General features: G+C 39.1%; 1 protein-coding gene across 5 annotated transcripts in view; it reads left to right on the top strand.

Annotated features, from left to right (window-relative positions):
• hdac5 (histone deacetylase 5) overlaps window positions 1-22,328 on the top strand; it is a 78,705-nt gene that overhangs the window by 20,441 nt on the left and 35,936 nt on the right. For 4 of the 5 annotated variants that reach the window (XM_039686082.2, XM_039686080.2, XM_039686081.2 and 1 more), the window contains exon 1: window positions 4,906-5,866. The exons of the other annotated variant lie outside the window; for it this stretch is intronic. In XM_039686082.2, coding sequence (XP_039542016.1) covers window positions 5,716-5,866 — 151 coding nt within the window. In that variant the 5' untranslated portion in view covers window positions 4,906-5,715. Of the gene's footprint in view, window positions 1-4,905; window positions 5,867-22,328 lie in introns of those variants that run through there. 5 annotated transcript variants of the gene reach the window in all.

Genomic DNA, 22,328 nt, shown 5'->3' with positions numbered 1-22,328 from the left:
GCGACCTGTTTTACAGAGAATGCGGAAGTAAGTTGTGCATAAAGCCTATTGGCAGATGGTTAATAACAAAACGGTTATTGTAAGGGTACCGGTTTAAACAATTCTCCTTTCTACTGTATAGTGTATAGGCAGCCAAGTTTTATCGAAAGCCCATTTTGCAAGTGATGAAGTACCCCTTTAAGTGTGTAATATGCAGATCTGGTCAGAGTCGAATTGTTATAATCTGCTTTTTGTTAGTGAAAAATTTAGAACATTTTTTGATAGATCTTATATTAAAGAGTGGTGAAAGCATTTGTGTAATAATGCTCGTACATTCACATTTAACCAAAAGCTCTAAAAATAGCATTTTCCCAAAGAAATTGCACACATTAAATAAACATTGCGTTGTATGTGCATGCGCCGTTCTACATGCATAATTTCTTTTTAACTTCTGTTTGCAGTTGCAGTTCAACTCCCATTATAATTCGACGGGTTTGTTATCTGAAAAGTGAGCAAGACACGGGTCAGTAAGCACCGCTTTAAATGAGTCAGCCTGTTTGAAACATTGATTTCTCTGGAATACCGCAGGAGGCCTTCCTCCAACACAGAGGATCTTGTCATTTTCTGCATGTGTTAATATTTGAATCGGTGGAATAAATACACACAAGTGTGTATGTATATGTGAACGTGTGCGTGTTCTCTGGCAGGGAGGAGCATTGCAGTTGGGGCTGTGCAGAGAATGAGTCATCGCAGCGTTCTATTTGAGGAGAAATAATCTGTATGCGTCTCCTGTGCTGTGTGTGTGTGTGAATCCTCACTTTCGGTGTAAGTGCATCAGTCTATGCCTTGATATGAGTCATCAAACGATGATTCTAAAAAAGGGTGTTTTTCTCACTCTAAATGTATACGGGCTTCATATCAAGCTTTCATGGGCAGTTTATTGACATGTTTGACCACATTTGCTCTGAAGGATTTTTTGGCTTATGTGTGTGTGTGTGTGTGTGTGTGTGCATGTCCTTTCCCATTGCAGAGCAGAACTGAAAGCTAATTCTCTTTGCCTTTCCCTCACAGGAATGTCTGGCAGTCGCTCAAACGAGGACATTTAAGAAACAGTTTTGCAAACTGAAGCTAATTTCTCATTCCTTCCAGGTTATTCTGTTTAATTTCTTGTATTGGGTTTGTTATTGGACTTGGCAGCACTTTCAAAATAGATTGTGCACACCTGAGAAATTCTCTTTGCTCAAAATAAAGACAGGTAACAAATTGCTCATGGCTGGTGGTTGTTGTTCAGACGATATAAAAAGGCCAGGGACTCTTCTTCTCTGTGTTAGATCGACTGTTTCAGTGAAATGGATCACAGCACAAGCCAAGTTCTTTGAACGACTGAGTTGGATTCAGGTGCAGTGACATGTTACTTTCCAAAAAATAAAATGCCCCAAAAAAATGTTAGGATGTTATGGGTTTCTGCTAAGGTGATCTGAGTGATGAGCATATAGCTATAGCCTATGCCATTGCTAGATGGTTGCTCGCTAAACCAAGTCTATATGATATTTTGGTCTCTATATCAGGGATGTGATTTTCGTCTGTATTTATACGGATCCTTATTTTCCGACCTAAGAAAAGTGTGTCCCACGTGAATTGAAGAATGTGAATCCAAGGGGAAAAAATAGCTGCATTTTTGTAACACATTTAAAATATTTTCATTTCATGCATGGAGAGTGTAGCTTCTGATTCCACAGCACAAGCTAGCAGTGCCATCTAGTGCCTGTGTGGGACTCCCTTAATATCTCAGCCAGGGTCCAAAATTAACACCCGCCAAGTGCCGTTTGTGAGTAGAAATCGATGTTGGCGAGCATACTGTAAAAAAAAATACTCGCCAGTTGGCTGACGCTGTGAGTTCGGGTCGTGCATTTGAAAACGCAACATGTGCCAACCATCTTCCCAAATTTGGAATGAGAGTCACTTATAAATGTATCATCAGTAAGAGAAGCTTTAAAGGTGTAGTTCACTTTTAAAAATACCTTTGCTGATAATTTACCCCCCCCCCCCCCCCAAGCAGAGCTATTTAAACGAATAGTTCACTTAAAAAAAAAACCTTTTGCTGATAATCCCCCCCCCCCATGTCATCCAAGATGTCCGCTTCTTTCTTTCTTCAGTCGAAAAGAAATTAAGCTTTTTGATGAAAACATTCCAGGATTTTCTCCATGTAATGGACTTCATTGGGAACCAAACGGTTCAAGGTCCAAAGGAGAAATTCAGTGCAGCTTCAAAGGGCTTTAAACGACACCAGACGATGAATAAGGGTCTTATCTAGGACCCTTCGAGTCACGAACGCTCATCACAGAACAGAGCAATGCGAGCATTTGTGCTTATAAAACTTAGACTTTTTTATTTTTTTTTTAAATGATCAATCGTTTTGCTTGACAAGACCCTTATTCATCGTCTGGAATCGTTTAAAGCCCTTTGAACAGTTTGCACTAAAACTGTCTTTTGGACCTTGAACCGTTTGGTTCCCATTGAAGTCCATTATATGGAGAAAAAATCCTGGAATGTTTTCATCAAAAACCTTAATTTCTTTTCGACTGAAGAAAGAAACACATGAACATCTTGGATGTCATGGGGGTGAGGAACTTATCAGCAAAAGTTTTTTTTTAAAGTTAACTATTCGTTTAAATAGCTCTGCAGTTTTTTGTCAGGTTCAATAGTTTACATTTGAAAACAAACAAAATAAGATTAAAAAATGTAAGCATACTTTAAATACATTTCCCTAACATGGCAGCAGTCACAGGAGAGTCCCCAGTAAGAGAGTTGGTTATCTGTGTGAGAAACCGCTGTGTTTTTGTTGGCGTTGTTTTAATTAATCCCATCCAAACCGAGACTATTTTTGTGGGCTCATAAGTGTGAGTTAATATAGTCCCATGTTATTTAGGGAGGGAGGGAGAGTTCACATGCTCCCAAAGCTTCAACGCATATTTAGCCCATCTGTCCGCAGCCACAGTGAGGAACGGCCACATTTATTTACCATTCTTCTCCAGCGTCCAAGATTCCTTCAGAACCCAGTGGCAAAAGGTTACAGCTCGCTTTGGGTTGGCCTTAATTGGGTCAGGTCTGGCTAAAGGCGAGAGACTAGCTGTCAAACAAAGTCTGCTGCCAAAGTCCTTGACATTACCAACATGAGTTCATCACTCGTAAAAAAAAATGGGCTTAAAAACAAGTGGTGCGCTCCCCCCACCTTCCCATGGCTAAATATAAGCCCAACTAACGTCAGTAAGCCTAAAAGGTACATCAACTTATAAATAACACTGGGCGGCTGGAAACTAAAGCAAACAGACAAGACTGAAGTTAAAAGGACCACGTAAAATCTTCAACGTGCGTGCAGCTGTGGGACAGATAGCAGTTTGGCATGCCTAAAGAGCAACAAGTGCACAATCTATGCAATTTACACGATGCAATCATGCATTGCATACGTACACACACACTGTTCATGCTGCATGCTGTCGAAAACTTGCTTCTATTTACAGCCTCAGATCAAATTATGTGTTGGCCCTGCAACGGGTGCCAAAACATTGAAAGTTGACTGCTTTGATTTCGCCAGCGTAAACACACACACATGTGCGCAGCCTGTATTTGCCCTCTCAGATCCCGCCCTTATGGCCAGGCAATGATAGTCGATGCTGGGTACGTGCACTTCTGTTGTTCCATTTTTTTTTTTCAACATGTCCTTTTTTCAAACAAATGCTTGACAAAGCTTCTCTTAGATTGTTGCCTGCTCTTGAGCCAAATCCGTTTTCACTAGTGGTCATGGTGACAGACTTCTCTAAGAAAAGCACGTCAGAGGTCTAATTTAGGCGTTCTGGATAAATCCTACCCTTTAATATTGGTCTGCGACCAACTTTCCCTGCATGAAACAGATGTTTAGCTGTCATTGTAAGAAAACTGTGAAACGGTGTGGTCTCAGATTCGTTTTATCTTCCTTTTTTAGTTTTGACGCATCTTTTCTGAAGCTTTGTGCTTGTGCAACAGGTCTTGTATAATAAATGCAATGAACGTTAGGCGGTGGGTCTCTAAATTGATGCAGAACGCAGATGCCCGATAACCTTTAATGTCATATATCATTCAGGAGGACATGAAATCAATGGCGCATTTCACAATAGATTCATTTTACTGTCCTCACGTCAAAAATAATTAGTACATTACTGATTTAAATGCACCTCCTCCAGACATCATTCTGGTGTCTTTAAACATTGTAACGCTCATGTTGGTCACCATTATCTATTGGAAAATGTGCATTTCCACAGCACAGGGGTCACATGTTACATTTTTTTTTTTTTTCAAAAACTCAAAGGTTTAAAATTATTCTAAATGGCTAATTTACCGTATATGTGCTTTGTTGCTGAAGTTGATAAATATAGTGCCCTCGCAGGTTTGGCAATGCTGCATTTGCCAGCCTAGTCTTTTGACCCACATGCGCTTGTGAAACGGTGACCCTTGTGTTCTCTGTGTCAATAGTGCTGACGCAAATTACTTGTGTAAACAGTAAGCAGTTCTCAGAACGAAAAGCTTAGATTTAAATGCTTGTGTTTCAAATGCGTGAATTAGTTCCACTCATAATAGCGTGCATTGTCACAAATTTAGCTGCGCGCGTGTTGCTTTGTATCTTGTTTGCCCTTGTGCTGGCTTGTATTATCAAGTTAAACTCTATTTGGTCTCACTCCTCCAGTCCTGTCACGGTCTTGTGTCAGATTGGCTCCTTTTTTTGGCTCCTTTATTTACGTGATAAACAATCAACCATCCCCTCTCTTCCATCTTCCGTCTCTCTCGCCCCTCCTCTCCCTTTCTCCAAGCAAGCTCTCAGCTCCCGACTCTATTTATAGCACGGTCCCGCCCCTCCCCTGTCGCTCGGCAGCTATTTCCAGCAGCCTGAAGCAGCTCCAGTCTGTTTGTAAACTCCACGTCTCTACACCTCTGCTCTCCCGTTCGCCAGGCACAGCGGGTGAAGCTGCAGAGATTCGGCTTTAAACAAAACGGCTACATAAAAGCAACGCAGTCACACTAAACAGAACAACGTCGGGCGGTCCACTCTAAGCCCATTCATCAGGAGAGCGAGTTGTACTGTGCTGTCGCGAGGACTGGAAGGAACAGAGAGACTCTGTATTGTGATCATCTCTTCCGTCTCGGTCGCTTTCATCTCGTCTTTCCAAGCTCCGTCGCGTTTCGTCATGGGGAAGTCTCTCTTTTGGAGTCTGCCGATACCACATGCTTAACTTCAGATGCTTGCAGGATACAGGCACGCTCAGACAGGGGGGACTTGGACACGAGCCACACTCGGACTTGTCGGCGTGAATTAGCAGTTTGTTCCTGACATAGACAATTAGACAAGAAGGTGATGTGGTTTATGAATAGACTCGTTTGTGTGTCGTACAGCTGATGGTTCCGAGTGGGCAATTAAAGGATTTGTCTACGGCATTTCCTTCCACGGAGACTGGTTCTGCTTGCATTTTTTTTTTTAGTTCATTTATTTTGTATTAAACCATGGAGCTAAAGGGCAAAGCGGTTGATGATTCTTTGCATGCACGCACATTTTGATAAAAAAGGACGCACTGCCTTTTGCCCTCTTCCTTCAAATGTGTTTGCGTTTTTCACTTTTTTTGATGGAGAGTGGGTTGCCATCTCCTTTTTCATGTTGATTTTGCGTTATTTTTTGCATTTATTGTGTGACGGTGTTTTGAGACTGGCATGCTTTTGAAGCCAACCGTACCGGGACTGTGCGCGATGTTGCAGACGATCTATGAGACCGAATCCTGCTTTTCTTCAGACAGCACGTCCAGCAGAGAGCGACCCGTGGAGCTGCTTCCTCAATCCAGAAGCACCAGCATGCCTAGCACTGGTGAGTTAGAGAGAGAGAGATAACGGGCTAGAGAGATGCACAAACGCAAGCATGCTTGAAGAGAAGTGTACCGGTTTCGGCCGGGTGGCAGGTAGAAATGTGTTTGCTTTGCTCTCATTTGAAGATGCATTGAAGTCAAAGGTGTTGATGTTTCTTTGATAGCACAACAGTCGTGCTGTGGCTACACCTTGACTTTGTTTTGTCTGGGTCAAGTTATGTTTGGGAAAAATCATGAGGGTCATGGTGTAAACCTGAAACAGAGGTGGCTGCTTTTCCTTTGCACAGTACCATGACCAATGTCACTCTCTTTCTGTGCATTCTCTTTGGCTGGTTAATCTGTTGAGGACATTAGGTTAAGATAGTTAAGTTAATATGGTCAACATGTGCTTTCGAATGCTCCTGAAAGTATTTAACCTGGTATTTGACGCAAATGTGTTGTGGCAGTTGCAAATGACCACTGTGACTGTGAACTTGAAGCAATTATTATTTTTTTTTTTTTGTCAGATTTTAAAATAATATAATTTTGCTTCCCAGAGTTCGAGAGGCTCTTAGCCTTATATTGGCAGAGCGAACTTGTCTCTCGTCCTTGTCAGAAGTGACGTCAACATTCCCGTCAGAGCTTTGCGAGGTTTGGCCATCTCTCACCTGTGCTTGAATCAACACAGAGGAATGACTATATAACAGTGTGTGGGTGTGCAGGCGCTTCTTTTGCCTCGCACTCGCACTGTTTATCTGTCACCTGTTCAAATAGATATACGCCATTATTTTAGATCCAGTCACCTCTATTTGTAGAAGGGATCCCTTTGTATACGTTTGCAATTTATTATATCATTTCTCTGTTGATTTAGGGCAAAAGATTTTTTCCATTTAAATAACTATTTCACATTTTTCATTATTGTACAGAGTTAGGGAGTGGAACCTTTATATTCATACTTTGGTATATTTGAATTATGTTCCCTTTGTCTTCGTCATATAACTTCGGAAAAAAAAATCGGTGACACTTTACAATGTCTTATTTGTTAACATTGACATGAACTAACAATGAGCAATAACTAATTAACTTTGTTAATGTTAGTTTAAAATGTTCATGTTAGTGTAAGTGACAGTCATGGTAACTAATATAGCTAACTAATGTTAACAAATGAAACTTTATGATATAGTGTACTGTATTGTGTGATTTAAGTATTCATTTCTTTTAAAAAAAATCTTACTGACCCTGAATATTTGAATGTTAGTGTACGAATGCATTTTAAACTTTTGAAGCTGTATAAATTATGAAAATTAAATTATGAATTAACAAATAATTGATAAAAAACATAACAATAGTCGTTCATGAATTAACACATTAACCAAGATACATTCTGTAAAAATTTTGTCTGTTGTTAGTTGATGTACCATTAAAGCATTAACTATTATTAACCGACATTATTTTCTAAATATATTTTGTTTTGTGTTTTGTTGGACTCCTCAAAGAAAATTCCCAGTGTGCCTTTGTTCCAAAGTGTGAGTAAAATCCAATACAATTCCTTTAGGAGCGTTTTGACTAGGACTAGACAAAAAAATGTCGAACCTTCTCCTTTAATAAAACATGCTAGGTCTTTTAGCATGTGTCATAATTGTTTACTCTTCAACACTAGTGTAGAATAGAGTGCTGACATGTCTCATTTTCCTTAAGGGAACCTGACACTCATCCGCATATGCTGTAACACATCATGTACAGATTATGTTCTGATTATGCAACAATAGCGCACAATTATTGTACGGGTCTACACATCTGTCTGTGCAATTGTGTGCATCCTCCACTGGTTACTTACCGGTAGTTTGTTTAAAAGTGGAATAGCTGCAAGACATTCTGTAAAATGTTCAACCGGGAGGTGTCTGACATGTGCGATCATGTGTTTTGTTTCAGCAGACGCTTTCAAATTTGCAGACTCTACAAAGAAATGTTCTGACGTCGGTCAAAAAATAGTTGGTGCACCTTTAAGTACTTTATGATTGGGGCCAAATGAGTTCCCTCAGCAGTGTTGGAACATTTCTTTGCAGATTTTGCAAGCTATAACGAATTTACCGGATAAGCTGAGCTGATCTTCTAAACTTGCTGAACTGGGATCGAATCATTATAAGTCGATACTCCCTGAGGAGGTTTTTAATTAATTATACCTGTGTTATGTAATGGAAAAAGCCTTGCAACATCCTGCTGAATCATTATGGATTAGATGGATTGCAGATTTGATGACCGACTGGTATAGCTGCCTGTCCGAGCTTTTATCTGACTGAAAACATGTGACCGTAAAACAGAGAGAATAAAGAGAAAATCATTTAAATGCAACTTTAAACGGTTGACTTTGTGATAAAGAAAACCCCTGCTAAGATTAAACGGGTTTGATTGGAAAGAATTCAGATATTGGAAATAGCTTTGTTCTGGGGTCTGTTTAATCTGCGTTGCAGAAATGTAGACCATAATAGTAGTTAGTATTGTGTCAATCACTTCAAACAAAGGCAAAGAATAGTATCTTTGAAATCAGAGACAGAAACTGTCAACACTGAAGCTGAAACATTACATAATATATTGAATGGGGTGCTGATATAGAAATCAATGGCATGACTTTGACATGCCCCCGTCCTCTCGGTTCACCACCTACACTCTTTATGTTTTAGATATTATATAATTATTTCCATGGGATAACCCACATATAAAGATCTCTGGCAAACCTCCTAAATAACAAAGAAGCAATATCAATATATTTTATAAGTAGTAATGGGACATGCAAACAATGCTACATTAACGGTAGCGTATATGGGTGGCGTATTGGGTATACAAGTGCCATCTGAGTTATATGTGAGAAATAGCTAATGGATTTAGCCAAACAGACTGGAATTGTCATGCAAGGCCATGCTGTCATTTGGCACCGGAAAATTTTGCCAATAAATGGTTATGTGAGTGGTAGTCAATGTGAAACACAAAGTACAATGGGAGCAACCCGTAGGACTTTGGTAATCTATTATATTTCTTGGCTAGTAAGCATTTATTTTTATCCATAGATTTTAGTTTTCTGGTGGCTTATCAGTTGGACCAGTAAAACAGATTTTTACTTTTTTTACTTTCACTAATAACATTTTTCACTGCCTACACCATAAAAGAATGATCAATTTGTATTTTTAGTAATGTTTTTCATGTGTTTTTGCAACACGCTGAGAATTATACACACTGTAAAAAATATTGTTGGTTTAACTTAAAAAAAAAATTAACATGGTTGCCTTAAAATTTAAAGTTCATTGAAATGGAAAAATCGAGTTAATACAATGAAGTAGAATAATTTAATCACCAGAAACTCAAAATATTATGTTATCTGAACTACATAAATTATCTAAGTTGATTTGACAAAAGAAAAAAATGTTGATTTACAAATCATGAAAAAAATTTTTTTACAGTGCAGTTTTAATGTACACAATAAAAAGATTACTGTGAAATTTACAGTAACTTGTTGGCAGCAATTAGCTAGTAAGTTGCTGTAGTTCATTTTAAAGGATGCTATGTAAATGTAATCACAGTAACTTTAAAAACTACTGTAAACGTTTTTACAGTAATAATCGAAGTACTGTGTTTCATCACCACAAATGTTTTACTACTGTAATAGGGATTACTGCATACATTTTGTGTACTGTAAAATGAAGACACTTTGCTGGAAAACTCATTTTATATTACTATTATGTAGTAATGTAGTAATGGATGTACTATTATGTAGTTCATTAACACATTCTTACTGATTCTTTCATTAATGCAAAAGAATTTAACTGTGGTTTTAGGGAGTAGCCAAAAAGTAAGAGAGACAGGTGATGTCAGACAGCAAGAAAAATCCTTTCAGAAAAAGTTTTTTGTTATTTTGGGATGAGTAATGCTCAAGAAAGTCAAGCAATTTGCATTAAAATAAATAGGGAAAATTTTGATTTTGTAAGCCCAAGAGAAAGGTGAACTTCAGATTTTCTTTGTCTTAAACTTTCATTGGCATTGCAAGTGTGCTTTTTTATAGTCACCAAAATTAAGAGCTCCTCTAAATTTAGTTGTATCGTTTCAACGATGGCCAGTCAACTGTCTCCCCAGTGATGCCCTGTGCTATAATAAGCAGCCCGCCTGTTTACAGCCCTATGGTCTCACTCACCCTCATGTTTTGAATGACAACTGGAGCTTTGGGAATGCATTAGCTCCACCCTCTATAACCTTTCAACACCTACTTTGAGGTCTATTCTCAAACTGCTGTGCACTTGGTGTCGTGGTTGACAGATGATCTAAATGAAACAAACATGAGTCAGTCAATCAGTGATTCAGACGTTGATTCTGCGGATGATTCAAACGATCAGTTGTTTATCTGTTGCTCTTGAATTCGTGCTGCAGTTATCGATGTTGTTTCCGTGTGGGTGTTCTTTTCACGGGTTTACAAAAGTACCCCCGTCTACCACAATGGGAGGATGATGCAAAAAATTACAATCTGTGGTGGACTACAAAATGCATCACATAATCATTAAGGGAAAGTTGGATGCTTTTTACATGGTGTTGACGGGTGAAGTTTATTTTAGGTTTAACAAAAAGATACTACACATGGAAAATAATGAACGCTAAAATGTTCTTCACTAGTAGTTTTGACACTGAACATTCAGTTCAGATTGAGGACATAGTATACACTCCAAGATGTTCTGTTTGTATCCTACACATGATGAGCTAATAATATCTCACTCGTCTCATTTTATTATCTACTATTATTGGGTTTTAGAATAGTATAGACTTATTATGGCACTCACTGATATTTCTGGATGCAAGATAGTATTGCAGACAACGATATGCATAAGTTGGTGAGGGGTGAGGCCTTTTCTTTGAGGTTGTGTCCTGGTTATTGTGTCAGATACAGATGTCTTTTTACAACAAGTTTGCACTTCATTTCTTGTTGTTCCTAGGGTGATTGCATTTACTATAAGTCAAAAGAGCCACATCGGTTTACATCCAATATAAATTTGATTTGGCCTTTTTGTCATCATTTTATAATTTGCGCATAATCCTATGACCAGTTGGGGAGAGTAAATGAAGACAGAATTTTATTTTTTGGGTGAACAGTCCCTTTAAGGGGGTGCACATTAAACAAGAATAAAAGTCAACAGATGATGAGATTTCAAATAACTTAATTAAGACACATTACAGCCGCAAACTGGACAAATGTAGCCTAGGTGTTTTTTAAGCTGTCAAATCACTAAAAGGCACATTTGTAATGAAATATATTATGAATGTTCCTTTGTTTTTTAAGGTTTTGTTTGTGTAATGGTGTGGTGTAGTCAGGAACAGGCTGAAGACTCATTTTTTATCCAAACACTTTAATAGCAAAACTCAAGAATCAGGTAATAGACAGGGAAACTCACATTAACACAATAGGGATTACTGTGACCGGACAAGGAGTGAAGGAGAAGGAACAACGTGAGTAGGATAATTGGTAAACACAGCTGACGCACATGAGCTAATAATGATGGTAAGGAGGCGAATGAGTGGCGGGAAACTGAACAAAGAAACATGACAGATGAAAACACAGAAAAACCATGAACTAAACTGAACGTGACAGTTTGAATTTATTGGGAAATGATATGAGTGGCCTGAAATAGGTTTAGATAGGTAGGTTTTCAACCTGAAACTCTACCAGGGCACAGACAATGGATTAATAGTGGCTTAATAGTGGTGGTGATGAGTGCACATTCATAGAAAACAATGGTTTAGAAAACTGCTCTTAGAAGAAAAGGTTGTATATAGAACCTTAAAAGGTTCTATCAGTGCTACGTATTTGGAACCCCTAAAAGGTTCTAGACACTCGGTTCCTCTGGGTTCTATATAGAACCATGGGGTTCCATACTTGGCCAATAGAATCTTTTACCAAACAAAATGGTATATAGAGTTCCATAAATGAAGCGGGGGATGGAACCATTTCTGGTTCTAAATAGAACCATTTCTTCTTAGAGTGTATGTTCTGCTCATCTTCATTTCCCTTCTGGTCTTAATAAGAAATAGCAGCAAGCATGGTTGCTTAAACATGCATACTAGGAGATAAAAAAATGCTCAAACATAGATAAAATCCATTTTGTTTCTCTAGCCAAATGACCCATGACTGTAAATTCGTGATATATTTTAATATCCTTTACTGGAAATGGTTTCATAAGAAAAAGAAAAACCTTTCTTTGACACATGCCATCCAAACCCCTCAGGAGATCTGTAGAGTAGAGGCTGATATTCAAAGCAAAGATCTAGTTCCCTCTCTGACTTTCCCAATTGCCGGTCAACCAAATGAAATTCGTTCATTTAGAATCAAGAATCAAGTGTTTGGGATTTGGGATCAAGTGTTGGGTATTTGGGATGTTTGGAGTGCATTTTTGTACCCAACAGAGGCAGTTCAGGCCAGAGAAATGAAACTACTGTTGGTGGCATTTTGTCAAGGATGGTCCCTTTTGTGGGCCACCCACCTGTTTCTCTGCTGTTTAGTCTGAATATTAATAATGTTAATAATTAATAATCTTAATATAAATGGTCATAATTAAATGATCATTTCTAAAGGTTCTACTTCTGGAGGAGCTTTTCCCCCATCCCACCCGAATGCTTTGCAGAATAGTAATGGTGCAGTGAATGTACTGCTATTAGTATTTAAAAATGAATCAATACTAACTTGAAAAACCATAACACCACCACATTGAAATATATTTTATGTCTTTTTTGAGGGAGGGGGATCTTTTTTTTTTATTCTGCTGGAATACACCCTGCTACCCCCTCTCTGCTTCTTTCTAAAAAGTGGTGTGAGATGAATTCCGCACCACACATTGAAGTTTACCCAGAAAACAACATTCCTCTCATGCAAGCGTTTGACGTCAATGCTGGTGCATTTATAGAACCTGTAAACAGTGGCCGGCACTCAGCCTGCTACTTAGCGATGACATTTCATCGTCTGAATGTTTATGCTTTGCATGTGGCTTCATCTTCTTCTCTGCTTTTTTTCCTGCTCATGAAAGGTTGTACCATTTGAACCAGAGCCCTAAGGAATGGTGGTTGGGCATACGCAGCTCACGCTATGATTGGTAGAGGTTTTGCTGTTGAATGGGACACTGTTTGGGGGCTGATGGGGAAGGAGGGGGGTGATGGGAATTGGAGTTGGTGGCTCAAGTTTAGTGATGCCATTTGATGCCTACAAATGGCAATGGATTCAGCTGTTATCGGTACTGGTTCTGCCACCACCGATACCAATGCAGGTACAAGGCAGATGATATTAAAATTCAATATTTTGTCAAAAATAAATAGAAAATGGAAGACTGCAGGCTAAAATCAATCATTATAGATGCTAAAAGTAAACTTGTGCATCACAACATCATAATGTGCTGTATACCAAATTGATATTAGTTTAGAGATTTGCTAAAGTTTAAATATTATACTTTTTAAGTATCAACTTTAAGTGTTAGATGACAAAGGTTATCTAATTGTTGAAAGATGAGCATGCACAATTAAATATTGAATACTGACTGACCTATATCTAGCCTTCTATATTTCATTGTGCATGCTCATTTTCATTTGCATTAAATAATGCATCTGCTACATCTACATTCATACACATTTTCAGGTGTTTTTCAAAAGTTTCACATCCACACTGAAACGTCGGAAAATGCCAAATTAATCTTATTGCGCATGCGAAAAGCATAAACACTCACTGAGATGATACAGACGGAACTGACATAATGAAGTTATCATGCTATTCTTCTAGCAGGATCATTTTGTTTACCAACTGATGCGTCCAGGTTGCACTCACTCACCATTATATGTTTGGTCTAAAACGCAACTGCTCTCATGTTTGGCCACTGGACTGCAAATGATAGTACATTTTCTGTCATCTTTGCAGGACTGTGATCTGAAGAGTGTACAAAGAAACATATTTTTAGCAACAGTGTGAAAGTGAAGAGAATATACAGTTTTCGATTACCTCCGTTTTCACAGTCCACACTACAATGCAAAAACAGCGTTTTCAAAAAGCTCCATCTTTGTTGATAGAAACCATTGTGGACTGAAGGCCAAAACAGAGAGAAAAAAATGAGTTTTCAAACGAAAACCTATTAGTGTAGACAAGGCCTGCGATATTGTTAGCATAAAATCATGCTTAGGATTTAAAACATTTGGTTTTATTTTTGTTATTACACTTTTTATGTTTTTAGTATAGAATTTTAATGATCATCATGCAAGTAGTTGTGAAAACCTTATACGTAATCTACCACGCACAAAGCAACAGGAATACAAATTGAGCCTAGCGGTTGGTGCATGTGCTCAAACTGGCAACATATCCCAATAACATTAGCCCGACTATTCCCATAATATGCCGTCTTCTCTCAGCTCAACTGTCCTATAAATAATTAAAAGGCCAACAATAAAAATAAAAAGTTCTCGCTAAAATCAAAAATGGCTCTGCTCAGCAAGCGTGACGTGAACAAATCGACATGCATTAGCCGATAAATGCTGTTGACTTCCAGCAGTGTCATTACCCACTTTAATTGACGTCATCGTCCGCATGTCATATGGATCAAGAGACATTATGAACTAACATCATGTGGTGCACAAGCCCTCTCTTTCCCTTTTTTTACAGCAGTCTTTTTTTTTGGGCTTCCACCAAGGAACTGCTGGTTTCTTGTTTTCCCAGGGCGAGGGGAGCCTACCCCTCCTTTAGGCCTGCCAAGGCATCGGAGGTTCCTGGGGCCCATAAATCACACTGGCTATTTGTAACTCTCCCTTACCAGCTTCAAACCCCAAGTTTAAGCTGCCAAGAAGCCCTTCCAAAGGATGCAAATATCACCCAGCTTTCCTTCGCCTATTCTTTTCCTCTAGTTTTGGTCTCAGTGTCGCAAACCATTGGCTGGATTTGACCGAGTCCATTTGATTCTCTCTCTCTCCCCTAGTTCTCTTGTGCTCGTTCATCTATGTGCCGTTAACAAGGAGAGGATGCAGAACCGATTTGACAGGGCAGCCTACCGCACGTCGCTGTGTGTGCTATTTCTGGAAAGCAATATTCATGCTTTTTTCTCTCTCTCTCTCTCTCTGCCTTTCCATCTCTCCCGCTCGTTTCTCTGAAGCATAGCTGGTGTACCGTTGCTAAAGAAAATAACCATGACGTAAACCGGGCTCTCTGCAAAATAGACTTTAAAACAGGGGGATGGTAGAACGCGCCCAAAGAACTCAAATAATAAATGGTTCCTCCAGGGAGGCAAGAACTCGTTTCAGTCAAAAAAGCAGTAAAATCAATATGAAACCACAAACTATTTATAAAAATGAAGTACATTTAAGGGAAAAGTAATCAGCCCTGTTGGTTCTGAAAACGTCACCCCTTGCACTAAAGTCCTAATTGATTGATTGCAACTTTTTCTTACAGCAATTATTTGCTCATTGCCGTGTGGTTTCCACTGACAGCTTTTATTTGAAGGCAAACCACCATGGGCTCCTAAAAAAAATGTCTTTCTTTCTTTTTTTTTCCTCCCCTCATTCTGTCTAGGGGCCAGATATACGAAAAGCTTCTTAAGAGGTTAAGAAAATTATTGAGATAAATTCTAAGAAGTTTGTAAGTGCAAATCTTAAACAATTCTTAAGAAGAAAATGATAGGCTTTGGTGTTTTTTGATTCAAAGGCAGGTGTTCCTGAACACTCCTCAAAGGCCGTCTTTTTGCACTGCCTGCAGATTACCGTGGTTATCAAAAGCGCTTGGCTTGACAGGAGTTTATCACTTTGCGCTGTGATTTTAATGCATGTTGTCAAGTTAAAATAGTTATTTTAAAAGAGTCTGTCTTAAGATGCAGCAGTGTTTCCCATTCATTTGTACTCCATCTTTCTTGCGCTCTTTCAAGTGTGAATCCATCTGTAGCCTGCGCGTCCACTCTAGTGCACTGTTAATGATCGATCGGTTTCACTTGTCCACATTTCTGGTACTAGTAATATGCTCATGTCAATTCATTAAACACCTTACCTTTGGTGATTTAAGACCGGTTTTGGGTTATCCTAACTTTAAGAAGTTATTGTTTTTAAGAACATTCTTTTCAGGAATATGAATACTTAAATGTTTTAAGAACAATCTTAAGAAAAAAAAGAGAAGAACATGTGGTCACACTTTAGATTAGGGTCCAATTCTTTCTAACAAACTATTAACTACAACTTTTGCTTTAATAAACTCCTAATTACTGCTTATTAAAGGTACAATATGTAATATTTTTGTATTAAAATATCCAAAAACCACTTGCACAGTGTTATATATTTCGTTCAATTGTGTACTTACGTTATCCTAAATGTTTCCAAGAATTTGTAAATACAGAGAAATTCACAATTTTAAATAGTTCCCGTCACTTGTCGCCTGTCAATGACGTAATAACTGCGTTATCCCTGGTTTCCGCTTGAACTTCCCGGTAACTATGGCAACAGACGTAGACAACTATGTAATGTCTATAGCGGCACCCTCTTGTTTCGGTCAAACATTATGGACTATAGCAAGCAGACTTTGGGACGAGAGGAGAAATGGCGTTTTCAAGATGCCGTTCGATTTTACAGAGATGCCGTTCTTGCATGTGCTTTAGTAGACAGGTGAGCAAATGTACATAAAACTAATAAATGTTAATGTTATAATCAATGTACAGCCAATATCCTAGTAATATGCATGCTAATAAGCAACTAGTTTATAGTGAGAATTGGACCCTAAACTAAAGAAGTTACCAAACATTCATAAGAAAAGCTTTTGCGAATACAAAATGGTCTTATATTGTTTTTCTTAAGTTAGAAAATAAGCAGTTAAGAAGAATTTTATTCTTAATGTTTTGTGAATCTGGCTCCTTAATATTTATAGTACAAATTTATCTTGTTCTTGCTGTGGGTGTGTGTATGGAATCTTTTTAATATATTACAGACCTGCCCTTATAAGCCCCTAGTTTGTTTCTGTGCTGGGGAAACACATCCCATGATTCACTGCTGTGTCCCAAAGCTTACCAACAGAGATGCTTCTGCAGAACAGAGGGAAGTGCAGGCACATTTATTAATGACTGTCCTTGAGGTCCTACCTCAGCGTCCTTAGCTTCTCTTGCTCACTTAGTGTCCTTTTTATAGCTCTCTTGTGCGTTTGTGTGTTTGAATGTACATAAACAAAAAAAATATATATATTATTATTAAAAATATATATATAAAAAACACATAGTATATTATAATATAACATTTTTGCCGGGTAACGATTATATATCATTTGTCTAAAAAAGTTTAGTAAGTTATTTTTTTTAAGATTCTTTGTAACATTCCTACTAACATCTTAGAATTTATCTTAAGAATTTTCTGAATCCTGAATAAAATGTTTAGCGTTTTCCATATAAATATTAAGAAACACAATTTATTTTCAACATTGATATTATTAAGAAATGTTTCTTGAGCAGCAATTAGATCTCTAAAGGATCATGTGGCATTGAAGAACAAGTCTTTACTATCAAAATAACTGTGGTATGGGCCAGGGCTGTTTTCGAACTTGGCCTCTTACGTCCATTCAAGACAAATCTTAATGCTTTAGCATACAAAAGCATTTTGAACAAAGCTATGCTTCCAACTTTGTGGGAACAGTTTGAGGAAGGCCCCTTTCTATTCCAGCATGCAGTGCCCCACAAAGCAAGGTCCATGGTTGGATGAGTTTGGTGTGTGAGAACTTGACTAGCCCACACAGAGCCCCCATCAAACACCTTTACGATGGAAGCTAGATTGCGAGCCAGGCTGTCTAGTCCAACATTATTGCCTGTCTTCACAAATGCTCTACTGGTTGAATGGGCAAAAATTCCCTAAAAAACACTGCAAAATCTTGTGGAAAGCCTTCACAGAAGAGTGGAAGCTGTTATAGTGGCAAAGCGAGGACCAAGTCTATATTAATGTCTGTATTTAGAATGCAATGTCCCTGGTTTAATGGTCAGGTGTCCCAATACTTTTGTACACACACACAGACAAAGACCTATATATATATATATATATTTATAATACTTTTTTGTTTTACATTTCTGAGGTTTTTTTTTTTTTCTTGTCACACCAACCCTTTTCTTTCTCTATGTCTATTCCTCTTTGTCGACGTCTCTCTTTGTCTCTGCACAACAGGGCTTTGGACTAACTGCTAAAATAAAGCTCCCCTGGCTGGAATGAAAGCAGGAAATGGTGTCAGCAAATTGTGTCAGCTGTAAGTTTCTCTTTCAACTGAGCTCTGAAAACAAAAGGAAAGCCCTTCGGGAGAGAGGAGAGGAGAGCGTTAGGTTGTTGCTGCCATGAGGGATATCGTCCCTGAGGATATAGCGGTTAGATGTCAACTTAAACACTGTTTTTCGATGGAAATTTATCCTTAAAAATATTTCAGTGCTTCAGCTACATTGTGTAACTCATTGTCAGATTATTTTCTGGTTAGGTGCTGGTTTAGATCACAGCACATCGGCTCACATCTATGGGTTGTTCTTTCTTGGAGTCCTTGGGAAGAGCTTTTATGACATTATTGAGAGGCTAACAACATGCTTTTCATGAGGGTCCTCTGGTTTCTGCAAAGAAACTACATGCTACATTCATCTCAGACGTCTGTAATGCCGATTCGAGATGGGAGGGAGGGAACGGCGAGAGAGAGAAAGAGAGAAGCACAGCCGCCTGGCAATGTTGTGTCCTAAAATAGATTTGCGCACTTTTAAAAGCGCAGAGTGCACCACATCCCCCCTCGCTCCCCTCCACTCCCCCCAGAGCATTATTAATCCAGGGCTATTTATAACTGCGCTTTTCGCAGGCAGACTGTGTTCTGTCGCTGCTTGTGTTTAATCTCTTCTGGGAGTGAAGGGGAGAATGGGGGCCGGGGAGGATGAGGAGGAGGCGAAGGTGTAAAGGAAAGCGGGAAAGACAAAGGGGAAGGAGTTTGAAGCCAGGAAAGACCCCCTGCCATGGTGGAAATGGTGTCGTTTTTTTTTCAATACTTACAGTTGACGAGGGGAAAAAGCAGCATGGCTTCTTTTTCATATTTCTTACTTTTTTTGGACCAAAGAGAATTCCATATTGTGATAAACATCTTCCCATGGGCCAACTATTGCAAGCTTGGGTCTCTCTAGATGATTGTTGTTTGTTGTTGTGGAAGTACAGAGCTGTGTTTGAAGATGCAGGAAAGTGATTAGAGGAAATAGGTTTTGTCTGCAGAACTTTTCACCTGTACAGATCCTTCATCACATGAGAAATAGCCAACAACTAAAGAAGCATTTAAAAAAATGATACATGTATAATTCTACACTCACCTAATGGATTATTAGGAACACCATACTGTGTTTGACTCCCTTTCGCCTTCAGAACTGCCTTAATTCTACGTGGCATTAAACAAGGTGCTGAAACGTGGCATTAAACAAGGTGCTGGAAGCATTCTTTAGAAATGTTGGCCCATATTGACAGGATAGTATCTTGCAGTTGATGGAGATTTGTGAGATGCACATCCAGGAGACGAAGCCTGGAACCACCAGGTTTCGTTCCACCACATCCCAAAGATGCTCTATTGGGTTGAGATCTGGTGACTGTGGGGGCCATTTTAGTACAGTGAACTCGTTGTCATGTTCAAGAAACCAATTTGAAATGATTCGAGCTTTGTGCCATGGTGCATTATCCTGCTGGATGTAGCCATCAGAGGATGGGAACATGGTGGCCATAAAGGGATGGACATGGTCAGAAACAGTGCTCAGGTAGGCCGTGGCATTTAAACGATGCCCAACTGGCACTAAGGGGCCTAAAGTGTGCCTAGAAAACATCCCCCACACCATTACACCACCACCACCAGCCTGCACAGTGGTAACACGGAGTGATGAATCCATGTTCTCATTCTGTTTACACCAAATTCTGACTCTACCATCTGAATGTCTCAACAGAAATTGAGACTCATTAGACCAGGCAACATTTTTCCAGTCTTCAGCTGTCCAATTTTGGTGAGCTCTTGCAAATTGTAGCCTCTTTTTCCTATTTGTATTGGAGATGAGTGGTGTCCGGTGGGGCCTTCTGCTGTTGTTGCCCATCCGCCTCAAGGTTGTTGTGCATGTTGTGGCTTCACAAATGCTTTGCTGCATATCTCGGTTGTAACGAGTGTTTATTTCAGTCAAATTTGCTCTTCTATCAGCTTGAATCAGTCGGCCCATTCTCCTCTGACCTCGAGCATCAACAAGGCATTTTCGCCCACAGGACTGCCGCATACTGGATGCTTTTCCCTTTTCAAACTATCCTTTGTAAACGCTAGAAATGGTTGTGTGTGAAAATCCCAGTAACTGAGCAGATTGTGAAATACTTAGGGCCTGTTTACACAAGAACCCTCGCGGGTGAAAACTAGGGGTGCAGCGATTTTCGAATTGAACCGAAAAACCGCGATATTGAACTCATGATTCGAATCGCGATACTGTCATTGCGTACCGAACACGCCCCGACCCGCCCCCTGCTACCCCGGCCCCGCCCAGCCCGGCTCAATGGATCTGAAGTCTTATGTATACAGTACACAACGAATTAAATTTTGTAGCCTAACCACCATTAACACCAAATAACAAGCTCTGTGTTTTGTTACTTTCGATAATAAGCAAGGTGTAATCTTTCAAATTCTGTCTATTTGATCACAAAATTCAAACAATAAATGGCGTTTTGGCGCTCTCTGATGTGGCGTGACAGATAGCTGTAGGCCTACTAGGCTCCTCATTTCAAGTGGCAGCGCGAGTAAACGTGTTCATCTCTTCCTCAGTTACAGAATGGACACCTGAAGGTGTGTAACAGATACAGTATACTTACCAGAGGTGGGACAAAGTCATTGTTACGCAAGTCACAAGTAAGTCTCAAGTCTTTGCCCTCGAGTCCCGAGTCAAGTCGAGTCAAAGATGAGGCAAGTCCCGAGTCGAGTCAAAAGTCAAAGCCAACAAGTCTCAAGTCGAGTCCAAAGTCCTACCATTTTAGTTTCGAGTCATTTCAAGTCCTCTTACCACAGAAAATGTATACAAATCATGTATGTCTGTAAGATTTCTATTTATTTATACGACATTAATCAAATACAGTAAAAAAAGCATATTGCAAAAATAAATACAAAAAAAAAATAAAGACAAATAAAGAAACATTTTTGGGTAGTTTAAAGTATTAAGTATAAAGTAATCCAATGTAAAATAACACTGATAGTCTTTTTAATCCAGACTGAATTAAATACATAGGCTATTCATTCTGATTGCTTACAATTAATGCTATATTATGTTGTTATGACAACAGAATTAATGGCAGACACTTATGGCTGCGTTCACTTTAAGAACTAGTTCGCGAATCCATTACTGTGTTTCATTATAACTTTGTCACACGCGTTTAATGCTAATTTAAGACATAACCGACTGTCTTTACGAGGTTACTCACCAAGACAGTTTTGACATAATTTTGCTTTTAACTGTTAAAGCGATATAATCCAGGGATAACACTTTTGTTTCTGGCGAGCTGTTTGTGAGGCGGATTTAGGCTTTATATGTGCGCGCAGTGAAAGACATCTCTGAGAGTGCGCGAGCTGGGGATGGTTTAACATTGCTTGCATGTTTAAACTGGTAATCCAATGATAAACGATAGTTACCGGTGCGATGCTGGCCCGATTTCAAGTGTGTACCTGCAGTAGCGCTTGCCAAGTGCAGAGAGAGAAGACGCAGCACCGCCGCGAGTCCTCAATATGGAAAAAAATAGATTCGTGGCCGTTGAGAATCAATTTTGAATCGACCACATTTTAAAAAACGATTAATCGAAATCGAAAAATATATATTTTTGCCCAGCCCTAATCAATTTATAAATAAATTTTGAGTTTTGATCGAAATTATTGCTAGGGATATATCAGTGTCACTGGATATTGGTAGGGACACGTCCCTAGCGTCCCTACTAAATTAATTCTACGCCCCTGTGTATTGGAGAGACTGAGATATACATTTGTGTTTATCCGTCTAGCAGCAAGGTAGAAATTGTCCTTTAAAACGGACGTTGACATGATGTTGGCAAGGTTTTCCATCTGAGTGTGCTACACTCATCTACCTCATATAATCCGGGTTCAAAAATACCTATTTTTGTAAGCATGAACCAGCAAGAGAGACGTGCGTTTACTGTCTCGTTGATAGGCTAGAGTAAATATATGCAGCAGCTAGCTAGTACGGTACATCCTATAAGGTGCTTATCATTCATTCAAAACTTACCTTTCTTTGTGCAACTTCAGGTGTCGAACAAAGTTGGACGTTGTGGCAGCTCCGTCTGTAATCTTCGACCCGCATGTTTTGCAAATTGCAACTCGTTTTTTGTCGACTAGCTCGTAATTTTTATAGCCAAAAGAAACTACCTTCGGTATCATTTTGCCAACTGGCGCGTTGGTGCTTGTTGCGCTTCATAGGTTGTCTTGCTGTCGAATCAAAAAAA

This window comes from Pimephales promelas, chromosome 3 (genome assembly GCF_988280905.1).
Source record: "Pimephales promelas chromosome 3, fPimPro1.hap1.1, whole genome shotgun sequence".
Lineage (NCBI taxonomy): Eukaryota > Metazoa > Chordata > Actinopteri > Cypriniformes > Leuciscidae > Pimephales > Pimephales promelas.
This window is presented reverse-complemented; position numbering and strand designations above follow the sequence as displayed.